This window comes from Triticum dicoccoides, chromosome 6B (assembly GCF_002162155.2).
Source record: "Triticum dicoccoides isolate Atlit2015 ecotype Zavitan chromosome 6B, WEW_v2.0, whole genome shotgun sequence".
In the NCBI taxonomy this organism is placed as follows: Eukaryota; Viridiplantae; Streptophyta; class Magnoliopsida; order Poales; family Poaceae; genus Triticum; species Triticum dicoccoides.
Genome location: NC_041391.1, coordinates 565746243 through 565759304, shown reverse-complemented (window position 1 = coordinate 565759304; position 13062 = coordinate 565746243). Strand labels below are relative to the sequence as shown.

Sequence of the window (13062 nt, the reverse complement as noted above, 5' to 3'; positions counted from 1 at the left end):
TTCGAATTATCAGTTTGGTTTGGCCTACTAGATTGATCTTTCTTGCCATGGGAGAAGTGCTTAGCTTTGGGTTCAATCTTGCGGTGTCCTTACCCAGTGACAGAAAGGGTTGCAAGGCACGCATTGTATTGTTGCCATCGAGGATAAAAAGATGGGGTATATATCATATTGCATGAGTTTATCCCTCTACATCATGTCATCTTTCTTAAAGCGTTACTCTATTCTTATGAACTTAATACTCTAGATGCATGCTGGATAGCAGTCGATGTGTGGAGTAATAGTAGTAGATGCAGGCAGGAGTCGGTCTACTTGTCGCGGATGTGATGCCTATATACATGATCATGCCTAGATAATCTCATAATTATTTTCTTTTCTATCAATTGCTCGACAGTAATTTGTTCACCCACCGTAATACTTATGCTATCTTGAGAGAAGCCTCTAGTGAAACCTATGGCCCCCGGGTCTATCTTTTATCATATAAGCTTTCAATCTACTTTTATTTGCATCTTTACTTTTTGCATCTATATTATAAAATACCAAAAATATATTTATCTTATCATACTATCTCTATCAGATCTCACTTTTGCAAGTGGCCGTGAAGGGATTGACAACCCCTTTATTGCGTTGGTTGCGAGTTCTTTGTTTGTTTGTGTAGGTGCGTGGGACTTTTGAGGAGCCTCCTACTGGATTGATACCTTGGTTCTCAAAAACTGAGGGAAATACTTACGCTACTATTACTGCATCACCCTTTCCTCTTCAAGGAAAACCAACGCAAGCTCAAGACGTAGCAGACAACAGAGCAAGAGGAGCATCTAAAGGTGTATTCACGAAAGCGAGGTGAGGGCGTTGCACATCAGGGGGAGCAACAAGATCTGCCATTGATGGAACAACAAGGTAGTAATGATGTTATTTCCATCTCTTCTGACAGGAATAAAGATGAAGGGCCAGTGGCCTTAAGGAGAACTACTCGAGCAACAGCAGGGATACCGGAGAAACGGTATGGATTCAATGACAATGATATTGGAAATGATGTATCCTATGAAGCATTATCTCCAGCCTACAAAGCATTTGTTGCTTCTCTTTAGTCTGTGTCAGTTCCGACTACTTGGAAGAAGGCAAAGGAGGATTCAAAGTGGTGAGTGGCCATGGTGGAAGAGCTGGAGGCTCTATGTAAGAACAAGACATGGGTACTAACACCCCTTCCAAAAGGAAAGAAGGCAGTTAGCTGCAAGTGGGCATACACTGTGAAGCAGAATGCAGAAGGAAAGGTAGAAAGGTACAAAGCAAGGCTTGTGGCGAGGGGGTACAGTCAGACATATGGCATTGACTACGATGAGACCTTTGCTAGCAAAGATGAACACCGTGAGGATTCTGATCTCCAGTGCAGCAAATTTTGGGTGGCCTTTACACCAACTTGATGTGAAGAATGCCTTCTTGCATGGGGACTTGAGGGAGGAGGTATACATGGATATTCCACCTGGGTTCTCGACTTCGGAGACTACTGTCAAGGTATGCAGGCTAAAGAAAGCTCTTTATGGACTGAAACAGTCTCCAAGAGCTTGGTTTACAAGTTTAGACGGGTTGTGTGTGACATGGGGTATGGACAATGCAATGGTGACCATACATTGTTTTATAGACACTCTAAAGGAAAAATGACCATCCTTGCAGTTTATGTTGATGATATCATTATCACCGGCGATGATGATGTAGAGATAGCAAGATTAAAGGGGTGTCTGAGTAATGCATTCGACGTTAAAGATCTTGGTCGACTCAAGTACTTCCTTGGTATAGAAGTGGCAAGGTCTGGAAAAGGAATAGCTCTTTCTCAAAGAAAGTATACCCTGGATCTCCTCTGTGATGTCGGCATGTTGGGTTGTCGAGTTGCTTCAACCCCAATTGATCAAAATCATAAAGTGACTGCCCAATCAGGTGATCTGGTGGAAAAAGAAAAATATCAGCAATTGGTGGGAAGATTGTTGTACTTGTGTCATACACGACCAGACATTGCATTTGCAGTAAGTGTTGTGAGCAGATATATGCATGAGCCTAGAAGTGAACATCTACAGGCAATATATAGAATCCTGAGATACTTGAAGGGTTCTCCTGGGAAGGGATTGATATATAAAAGTTATGGACATCTTGTTGTGGATGGTTATTGTGATGCTGATTGGGCTAGTTGCCTGGATGATAGGAGATCAACTTCAGGCCATTGTGTCTTCATAGGAGGGAATTTAGTGTCTTGGAGAAGCAAGAAACAACCCGTTGTTTCCAAATCAACCGTAGAGGTTGAATACAGATCCATGTCTCAGGGACTGAATGAGTTGTTATGGACAAGAAACCTATTAGAAGAGCTGAAGATATTGAAGACTAGTTGTATGAATGTATGGTGCGACAACAAGTCGGCAATTAACATAGCAAACAACCCAGTTCAACATGATAGAACCAAACATGTGAAGATTGATAGATTCTTTATCAAAGAAAAACTAGATGCTGGGATTATCAAGATAGAGTTTGTGAGTTCAGGACAACAAATTGCAGATTGCTTGACTAAAGGACTAGGAACTAGAGAATGCAGTTCAGCGTGTGATAAGATGGGAATGATAGATATCTACCACCCATCTTGAGGGGGAGTGTTGACCGGTATGGGGGCCTAGCCCATCTCACTATTGGCATAGGGCCCAAGCCCATGTGTATTTGACCTAGATGAGAGCACCAGACACCTGTCTGGAGAGGTGCGTGAGGCATACACGAGAGAAGTCTCAGCCGCCACTCGCCTATACACACAGGTATTGTCCTGATTCAACACATGTAAATCAATTTCTGGCATACGCTGGTAAGTGATTCCCCAGTGCATTATTCATAGATGATTAGGTTTTGGAGCATAGAAAAGTTTTTGCTTTTCCCCTTTAACTGTGCCTTAAATTTTGGCCTTCTGCATCTACCAAAACAAATAAACACAAATAGTACTTGATTATTACATATTTTATCAATCTACAACATCAAATTAAACACATTGTTTATCAAACATAACACAATGTTCATCACGCATGATCTTGTCACTTATGGGCTAGCTAGTAGGGCGAGGGTTGATCCTTCAGGTGCGTAGATGAACATAAAGTTAGCCATGACGGCGTTTCCTAAAAAAGGGTGTTCATCACACATGACATGACATAGAGGTAGAACTAGTTGTCTTGTTGCTCATTCCATGTTCACCACTCCTGGTGAGATCTCGTTGAAGATTTTCATGAGCATCCCCATCTAGCTTTCTCCTACGAATCACCCAGGGTCAACAATGGAACTGCCATGCTTCGGCCGTTTGTTCTTCTCTATGTGAAGAACCATGAGCACCACAATGTCCTCATCTTCCTCGAACTGATATTCCTCTTCGGAGGAGGAACCATTCCACGAAGAGGATTCAAGCGAACTCATCTACACAACACGGTTCATCACAAACAACTCCTATGTTGAAACAAAAAAAGAAAGAAAAATAACTTGTAGGAATTTCCTCAAACCCCTAGGTGGTGAGCTCAATTCCTATCGGTATAGTTCGTAATGGCGCCTTGATCTTCTATGGCCGGAGGGGAGTCGGGGAAAGCACTCAACAGAAATCAACTGCGGTGGTGTTGCAACGACCGTATCGGGCGACGATGGGGAACACCTGGAATCGAGTGGCGTCTATCTTGGGGTTGCAGCGGACACATCGACCAGCGGGAACAGGCGGCGAGGGGGGCGACGGAGACACGGTGGCAAGAATTGGCCGGAGGGTGGCAACAGTGAAGTTTCAGCCAGTGCGATTGGGTTCGCGCGTTCGGCTAGGAAATTTCAGCGATTGAGTTTTTCTGGCAGACCTGCTGTAGCAGCTTTTTCTATTTTGCGACATCCGCTAGAGGTATTGCAACACTTGTAGCAAATTTTAGGGCTTCATGATTTTTTTTCCAGTTTTGCTAAAAGTATTGCACATCTAAGTCCTATGGCATTAATTTTACACTAAGATCTGTGCAAGCATTTCTTTTGTCTTTTTCCTTTTCATTCTAGATTGATTAAGTCACTTAGATGTGCGGTAACTAACGTTTTTTCCTCTTCAAAGTGCCCCAAATGGCGGTTTTTGGGCACGGCAGCTATTTTACATGTTCTGTTGGGGATGATCTAACAAGAAGGGTTAAAAGAAGCATGAGACTTAAAATAATATCACTGGATTTTTTAAATACAAATTCAATGGTATAACACATGTCCCATATATTTCGCTGGTCAAACTTGAGCATGAGTTATAAACTGGTGCGGAGGAAGTATCAATCAATTTAAAAGAAAGTACTCAGAACACTTGGAAGTATATTAAACATGGTCTTTAAACAGAGATAAAGTGCAATCAGCTTATAAGTGCAGAGATACTCAGTTTATCTCTGAAGACAACACAATCATCCATTGTTTCAGAGCACACCCACGCGAAATTGACGAGCTACATGCATAGGTCCAGCACACTGGAGCACTTGCGGACCTTAATTAACCAGGGCCGACCTTCGGGATATCATAGTGCTCACTAAGATTTGCGAGGTACTGGTTGAAGTCCTGGATGCGGTCCCTGTGCGACTTGTCAGCCACCTTGGCCAACTTGTGTACGTCGATCTTCTGCTTCTGTTCAATGTAACGCCTCTCAGCTGGAGTGAGGTGATCATAATCGGCTTGCGCACTCCCTTCCTCTCCCAGCTTGTCAGCTTCACTGAACTCATTGTCAGGGTCACCTGGCAATTCAGAGCTTCCACCTGAAGAATAACCATTGAGTTAAGATATGTGGTTTATATTCAGCAGAAAGCACTTTCAGATTTATGGAGTTCTGTTACACACACAGAAGTAACACAGACATACACATAAAAGATGTGAATGTATACAATCAAGTTGTTGGACAGATGGACACAGCATACCGAGCTTGAATATATATACAATCATCGACGATATAAAGCAACTTCTCTAGGTTCAACCACTCAGCAAATCAGCAAAAGCACGATGCCATTGCAATGCAAAGTGATGTTTCTACTTGACACATTCTTCTATGTCCAATTTAAACTAATTGCCTAACTTGGGAGACTATTTTCACAAAGGCTGGTCAAGAAACCAACAGTTCGATAAAGATGATAGCATATTCTATCCCGTAAGTCTGACATAGTGTTGACATGGAAATCTGACTACCTTAAGGTTGCCTTTGTTTGGGCTGCAGCTACTGATTCCCAGATTCTAGGCCTTCCAAAACCAGAAGCCCAAACGAACACGTCAGATTCCTATATAGCTTCCCAGAATCAATTCTGAAAAATGAACTACGAGCGAAGAGAAGCTGGAATTCGCGATTTCGGTGATTCTAGCGATTCTGGAGCTTCCGTAAAAGAAAACGTTTCGTTTTGGACCCTTGCCCCTTTTTTCAATCAAAACTACAACGAAATTACCACCGCAACCCTCACCCGAGTGTACCATCGATGCCCCAAGTCCCAACCCGTCATCTCTCTTCTCTTCCGAGATATTCCCCCAGCCGCCGCAAGGGAGGATGCCAGCCTCCCACAGGGCCTCGTCGGCCGTCTCCTCGTGGCAGCATCCTTGTAGGCCGGGTCGACGGGACGCTGTGGCGTGCACAGGAGACGCCGCCGTCGTGCTTCAGTGGTTGTGTCCGCGGGCACCGTTGCCAGGCGTAGGGCCCATGTTCGAGGACGTCGTGGCCGGCGGGAAGAGGCCGCGCATGGAGCAGGTGCTGCTACCTCGTTGTCCATGCATGTGTGATGCATAGGGATTTCTCGATCCACACCTTCGTGGGAACACAGTTTGATCCCCACATGGATTAGATTGCTAGAGTATTCCTTTGTACTCAGGTTCAGAGAAGTTTCTCTCAAAAAATAAGGTTCAGAGAAGTTCAGGTTAAACCTTACTGTTGTTAGAAGTGAAAATCTTGTTTAGCCAAGTCTAGCACACATGCATGCCTATGTGAGCCGTGAGTTAGCACTAGACTAGTACGTATCGCGTTTCGTAAGTTTGAGTTAAAATTGGCTAGATTGGCCAGTGCGTGTGTTTAGGTGAGTACTAGCTCAGCTAGGTTTCAAGGTAGTGTTGGAGTAAGCTCTGCAGGGATATTATTGACATTTTTTACAACCCCTGCTATCCCACAATAGGGTAAACAAACAGCTGATTCTGATTCTGAGGAATCCAAAGCCACAGCTGATTCTCAGGAATCCACACACGCAGTGATTCTCAGGAATCTCTAGCCCAAACAAAGGGGGCCTAAGTGTTCAAACGAATTCACTGTAGAATACTAAATCTAACAAGTACCATCATCAACAAAAGACACAAGACATGTTTCTTCCTAGTTCAGAATTAGCTTCAGTTCACATAGATATACAACCTCTAATCCCACTTACCAGCTATAACATTATTAGTCCCTCAAGTAACAGCACTACAATGTTTTTTTATTCCTACTGTATTACCAAATCAATGAAGAAATCATGGCAGCAAAACAGTGTTAACCAGCTACAAAGCACAAACTATTAAGTATGCAAAAATATACCCCAACTGGCGCCAAATATACATAGGGAAGCAAAGATGCATATTAAACAAGTATAAATGTTTGTGTTATGATCATCAATGGCGTGGACATATAGAACAAACAAAGAGCACTTACTCTGGTCATCTATAATCAGATGGGTCAAAATCATATCCTTGTTCAGATTGCAACAAAACTATCATAATACCAGCCCTACCACACACTAAGGCTCATCGGCACGTAGTTATTTTAGCAATATATCCCATGTCGCGGGCATGGATAACAAGCAAAACATCGTTTAGACAATGGTAATCAATCAATGACCTAAGCAGCAGATGTGTTAACAGTTTTGCTAAAGTACATATAGATGTGCTCTAAGTATTGCACATCTAAGTCCTATGTCACTGATTTTGCGCTAAGATTCGTGCAAGCATTTTCTTTTGTCTTTTTTCCTTTTCTTTCTAGCTTGATTGAGTCACTTAGATGTGCAATAACTAGAGAACATCTAGATGTGCCCTAGACAGACCCATGTGTTGAATCAATCGTTTAGACTTAGAGTGCAACAAATCGGTCATGATATCAACCCTAAAGGACACTATAATGTTCATTCAAAATAAAATTACGTTAGTAATCTGAACGGATATGTTTAGAAAGGATGGCTTCAGTGTAGAAACGAGCAGTACCTTCGCGGAGCTCGCCGTGCTCGCCTTGAGACGACTCCTCGCGGCGGTGCTTCTTCTTATTCTTCTTCTTGACTCCGCCCTCCTTGACATCCAGCGGTTTCCCCTTCAGCTTGAGCCTCCCCCCAACGACGTTCTGGTACTCCGACATCTCGCTGCAAACATCAAAGACCGAACAAATTCGAAGCGAAATTACACCCGACGTCCCGATGGTTTGGAGGGCAAAGATTCGTAAGCGATTACTCGCAGCAAACGACGCCGGATTAATCCAGATTGAAAGCGATGGCGACGCAGGGAAGCTAGGGCTTACACTGCCTGACAGGAGGAATCGCTTCGCGGGAGCCTCCGATCCGCGCCGATCCGGTGGAGGATGGCAGGCACGAGGAGGAGGACGAGGGGTTCGAGGCGCTTCGGTGGTTGGCTCGGCGGCTCCGGTGACGGTCGAGGGCTCGGCGGCGGCCGATTTGGGTTGGGGAAGGGGATTCTAATGGTGCGAGACCACCAGGGTCGGTGGGGCTGCTTTGGTCGCCATCCTTTTACCGTTGGGTCCTATGGTACTCGGAATCGGAGTTTTTTTAGGCCGGTTGTATTAACGGCCCGCATTATCGAAGCCCAATTAACCGCGTGACGAGGTGAGCCCACGAAAAGGATTCACTTTGTTTTGAGGTAACTAGGACAAGGGAGCAACTAATTAACGAGCGCTCCTTCGGAAACCTCGCAACAATCAGCGTCACTTGGCGTGCTCTCAGCCGTTTGCCACGTGTCGCGCTCTGGACGAGTCCTTCGGATTTTGTTTTTTTTTCCGCACGCGTTTTTGGCTTTTTAAACGGTTTTTATCTGGTTTTTTTGACGTTTTGGTTTTCTATCGGTCTTTCCTAGCTTTTCGACCAAATTTTTTTTTTTGAAAAAAATAAATTTTTTGCGCAAAAAAACACATTTTTTCGCGAGAGTCATGAGTGTGCTTTGGCGAGAGGCACGGCCGTGCCTCTTGGTAATGAAAAAAAAATGTGTTTTCTTTTTTTTCTTTCGTGAGAGGCACGATTTTGCTTCCGCGAGAGGCACGGTTGTGCTTTCGCGAGAGGCACAGGCGTGCGTGCCTCTTTCGGAAAGGAAAAAAAACACGTTTTCTGTTTTTTTTCTTTCGTTAGAGGCACGATTTTGCTTCCGCGAGAGGCACGGTTGTGCTTTCGCGAGAGGCACGGGCGTGCCTCTTTCGAAAAAGGAAAAAAATGTGTTTTCTGTTTTTTTTTCATTAGAGGCACGGTTTTGCTTCCGCGAGAGGCACGGTTGTGCTTTCGCGAGAGGCACGGGCGTGCCTCTTTCGGAAAGGAAAAAACACGTTTTCTTTTTTTTCTTTCGTTAGAGGCACGGTTTTTCTTCCGCGAGAGGCACGGTTGTGATTTCGCGAGAGGCACGGGCATGCCTCTTTCGGAAAGGAAAAAAACGTGTTTTCTGTTTTTTTATTTCGTAAGAGGCACGATTTTGCTTCCGCGAGAGGCACGGTTGTGATTTCGTCAGAGGCACAGGCGTGCCTCTTTCGGAAAGGGAAAAAACCCGTGTTCCTGGTTCATTTTTTTCGTCGATTTTCGTGAAAAAAAAGTTCGTCAAAACCTATCAACATGGGATCTAGTTTTGAAGATCTCGACGCGAGGAATCCAACGGCGAAAGCGGTTCGAGATTTGGACGCACGGTTTAAGAGATAAAATGTTTTGAATAAACGGATCTACAAAAAAGGAAAAAGTCCCAGGTTGCGCCAAGTGACGCACATGCAGCGCGCCACTTGTCGCAACCTGGGAAAGTTGGAAAGGTCTTTGCAAGGAGTACTCCTCAACTAGTAATTTCGCTAGGACAATGCCGTGCGTTACTACGGGTAAACATAATTTTACGACATAATTTATTGTGTGAATGTGTTTTTTTTTGTTAAGAGGTTGGCAACTGTGAAACAAAATTCTCTCTTATGCTCCATCATCATCCATGAGCTTTGTTCTAGTTCAGACGACTCCCTGAAAAAGTCCACGTTGCATTAACGGCCCGCATTATCGAAGCCCAATTAACTGCGTGACGAGGTGAGCCCACGAAAAGGATTCACTTTGTTTTTGAGATAATTGTACCGTAAGTCACGTTGGTCACCTCTCGAAAAAAAAATCACGTTGGTCAATCTTTTTCTAAAATAGTCAATTTTTAGAAAACAAGAGGGTTCCAGGTGTAAATAGAAGTATAATGAACCAGTCACATACGGGTTCCATATGTTGATGTGTCCTGCTGTTTAGGCTGTTTTTTGTAAAAAGAACCCTGACTAAAATTTCGGAGTTGTCCAAAACTGTTCACTTCTTCCTATTCTCTGCCCTTTCCCAACCCAAAACAAAATAAAACAAGAGGAAGTAATGCAATCTCTCTCAATAAAAAGAGGAAGTAATGAAGATGTTAAAGAGAAGGAGAAATAGAGGAAAGCATGCATATAAAAAAAAGAACATCTAATGTTATTATCAACACTATAAGATCACAAAAACATTTAAGAAATTAGGCAATATTAACTAATGTACGTCTAGAAAAGTTAGACTAACAGTCAATGGTTAGACTACTAAGAAGTCTCCAAATTTTAGGAACAATAGACTATATAAACATATTGCACAATTTCATGAGTTTAAAGTATAATTCAATACATAAACCGAGAAATAAAATGGGACACATTCACCATGACTAGTACCTCATTCCTATTTTTCCAGTAAAATGAGCTATTATTTACAACATGACTTCTCTTTTTGTTTCCTCATGTGTAAGTCAAATTTGGATTTGAACATTTTGTCCTGTGTAGATATGCCTTGTGTCAATGATGTAAAAAAAAATCTCAGTTTTTTTACCTAGTTGCGCATTAGTAGTAGCACCTAAGACATCAATGACACTAGATACTTCCTTAAAACCACAACATCTCCTCTCTACCACCCTAGGCCGGACACTTAAGAAATATTGTATAGTTTATTTTTGTGGTTTTACATTTCATTTTTCTATTTTCTATTTTTTCATTATCCATCCTTTTATTTTCTTATTTATTTATACATCAAATGTTTTTTTAGTACATGAACATATTTTTTGAATACATGAATATGTTGCCTGGATGCCACAATGTTCACAACGGCACGAGAAATTTATATGGTATGTATGGTTATTTTCTATGCAGAACCACATTTACCCCATATAAATTATAAAAATATTCAAAACATTTTCCTTTTTGCAGGCGGAAGAAAAATTTAAGGCCTAAAAAGGAACATACTGTTGGTCTCTATCCTGGCATAACCAAACAAAGCCCACTAATTAAGTCAAGTCTTGTCTTCGTGATAAATAAGAGAAACTGAGGAAACTAGATAACCAACAACAACTGCCTAAAAAAAAGATAACCAACAACAATTAAACTTGTATTACTATTATCCTTCACTTCTGTAAATCCTATCGCATTGGGGGTTTGATTCCTATGGCTCCCTAATTCAGCTAGACACATACATTAATGATAAAACTGTGATTTTCTTTTCTTATTTTTTTACAAAAGGCCTCAGATATATTGATTATTTCGACACCCTTGAAAAGTAAAGAAAATGCATCAAGATTCTTGAAGGCCAGTCGCCCTCTTCCTTCTGAACGGGCCGATGGCATGCCGCCACCACTGCCTCTCCATCTTATGAGCCACCAATCATTGTTGATCGTGGACGGGAAGTCATCAAGGCCACGGTCTTGCCAGACCAGCGCTTTGGAGAAAAAACTGTGAAAGCGTCGCCGCCAGAAGATCCACAGGTACAATGTCCCAACGATCTCACATACCTCACGGTGGCACCAGATTTCGTACCAACTTCAAGGGAAGTCGTCGCTGCCACCATACTAACTACCCTGCATACTCTAACCTCACCAACCCGAAATACTGGCAGAATTCTACCGCAACGAGCCATCGATGCTGCCGTAGCGTTAACAACGTTGAGATGGAGAGCTTCGACAAAAAATATTCGTCAGATCGGCATCACCAAAGAGCACCTCCGCACAATCGAATTAAAAGTCCCAAAGCGGGTAAAAACTAGAGCTACATCCGGCAAATCAGGACCTCTACACACTCCCAGACCAGCAAAGCCGGCGGAGGAGGGGTGTCGGCGTGGTGCATCCTGAAAATCTTCTCTCCAGGGTTTGGAGAGGAGACCTTTTACTTGATGTACTCCCAAGAATGTTGTATGGGACCATGGTTCACCCGAACCTACGCTCCACGCCATTGATCTTTGGACAACACTTTTCGAAATATGTGCATGGCGGGAGTAGTTTACGTGAGATGGCGAACAATTATACATGGCGCCAATAGTTTAGTGAAGGTTAGAAGCCCTACATTGCTAAAATAAGCCTACTTAATGCTTACATCATAGATAGTAAAAAAGTATTGTTGCATGTATACAAACACTGTTCATCATTGTTTATTGCCTCATTTTGTGCATCAGCTCTCTCCCCAAGACTTGCATTGAGTAGGCTAAAAAAATCGCGCTAAGTGATTCACAACAAGGGCATCTTATTTTGATCTTGATCTGGACATTTTTAAAACACATCTGCTTGTCACAAGTTTTGAAGATAATTGCTTGTAGTCGTTGGTATATCTAGAACTCCTATCTCTTAAATACTGTGCTATATGGTACGTCACGTTGAACCTTTTTCTCTTCTTTTTTTTTGCCTTTTTCCTATATAGGTTGATGTCCTACTAATCATGCGTCCAAAACAAAACAAGAAAAATGTTAGAAAATTATTGTTTGCGACATGACATCAGTACAGTTGCTCACAAGCATCAATGAATATTTTGTATAATTTGTACACAAGTTTTAGAGTTTGCGCAACAAGTTTGAGAAGGTTCTTTTGTCCTGATATTTTTACAATAGTCACAATGAATTCTTCTCTTTTTTTATATCCAGATCATATGCTCATAGAGACGTGTGCAAAAGAGCTACAATACCTAGAGACATGTGCCAGCCCAGGAAAAAAATCTACTTCCCACGCAGGCCTAGGGGGTCCTTATAAGCACCAGGGTTAACCCCGGGCTTTGACCAGTTAGGGCTTAACATGAAATTCTGAATTCAAAACAGGACACAGATCCACACATGGGGGATGGTACATCCTACGGCGTGGACCATAGGTTCAGGTGAACCATGGTCCTAAAAATCACCTCTCGATGTACTCCTTTGTTTTGGCCGTGTGCATATAAGAATTGGGGTTACTTTTATACGGTTGTAGTATCAATTTGATGCGATTATAAATTTCAATGAATTATTTTACCATCGAACGACGAGATTTACCCGAAAGATAAACCTGTCGGCACTGCACTGCACTCGAGTGGACGACAAGCTTGGCCAGTAAGATGACGATATTTATACATGCTAGCTGGATCGAGACTGCAAGTTGACGAATACCTGTTGCATCAAGCTGAATTGACCTCATCTGTCCGTTTCCTTACTTATGTATCAAACTATCAATGCTACGATGTTGAAAGCTTTGAGGTTGCCTTGGATTGACGTAAAACTAGGATCTTTCTTCTTGGCACCTTGATCCCAGTAGTCAACATTTTTGTACATAATGCTATGTAACAGCTGCCAACTGCCATAGGCATGAAGGAAGTTTCTTCATCTCACCCCCATTCTAAGCTAGTCTCTGGTTAGTATTCAGGCATACCTACTGTTAGGGATATAACTATTTGTGTAAGCCGCCCAGAAGGGGCCGGGTTACGCAAAGAAGACTCAAGCCCAAGACCAAGCATGAAGACGGCGATTCAATAGGGGGCTTAAGCCCACAGGCGACTTAAGCCCCGTTGTAGTAAACCGCCATAATGGCATGACTTGTATCATAAGGTAG

The 13062-nt window shown here is 42.7% G+C and overlaps 1 protein-coding gene across 1 annotated transcript; it reads right to left on the bottom strand.

Annotated features, from left to right (window-relative positions):
• Nucleotides 1-4297: 4297 nt before the first annotated feature.
• Nucleotides 4298-7726, bottom strand: LOC119323204 (protein FAM32A-like). Its single transcript, XM_037596802.1, has 3 exons — nucleotides 7508-7726; nucleotides 7201-7352; nucleotides 4298-4760 (listed from the first exon to the last, which is right to left on the bottom strand). The coding sequence occupies exons 2-3, from the start codon at nucleotides 7346-7348 to the stop codon at nucleotides 4501-4503; spliced, it is 408 nt and encodes a 135-aa protein (XP_037452699.1). The 5' UTR covers nucleotides 7349-7352; nucleotides 7508-7726; the 3' UTR covers nucleotides 4298-4500.
• Nucleotides 7727-13062: the final 5336 nt, after the last annotated feature.

Excerpts from the sequence above, each read along its gene's own strand:
- LOC119323204 (XM_037596802.1), bottom strand. The coding sequence starts at position 7,348 with ATGTCGGAGTACCAGAACGTCGTTGGGGGGAGGCTCAAGCTGAAGGGG. Across the intron at positions 4,761-7,200 it reads GCACGGCGAGCTCCGCGAAG|GTGGAAGCTCTGAATTGCCA; the intron begins GTACTGCTCGTT and ends GTTATTCTTCAG.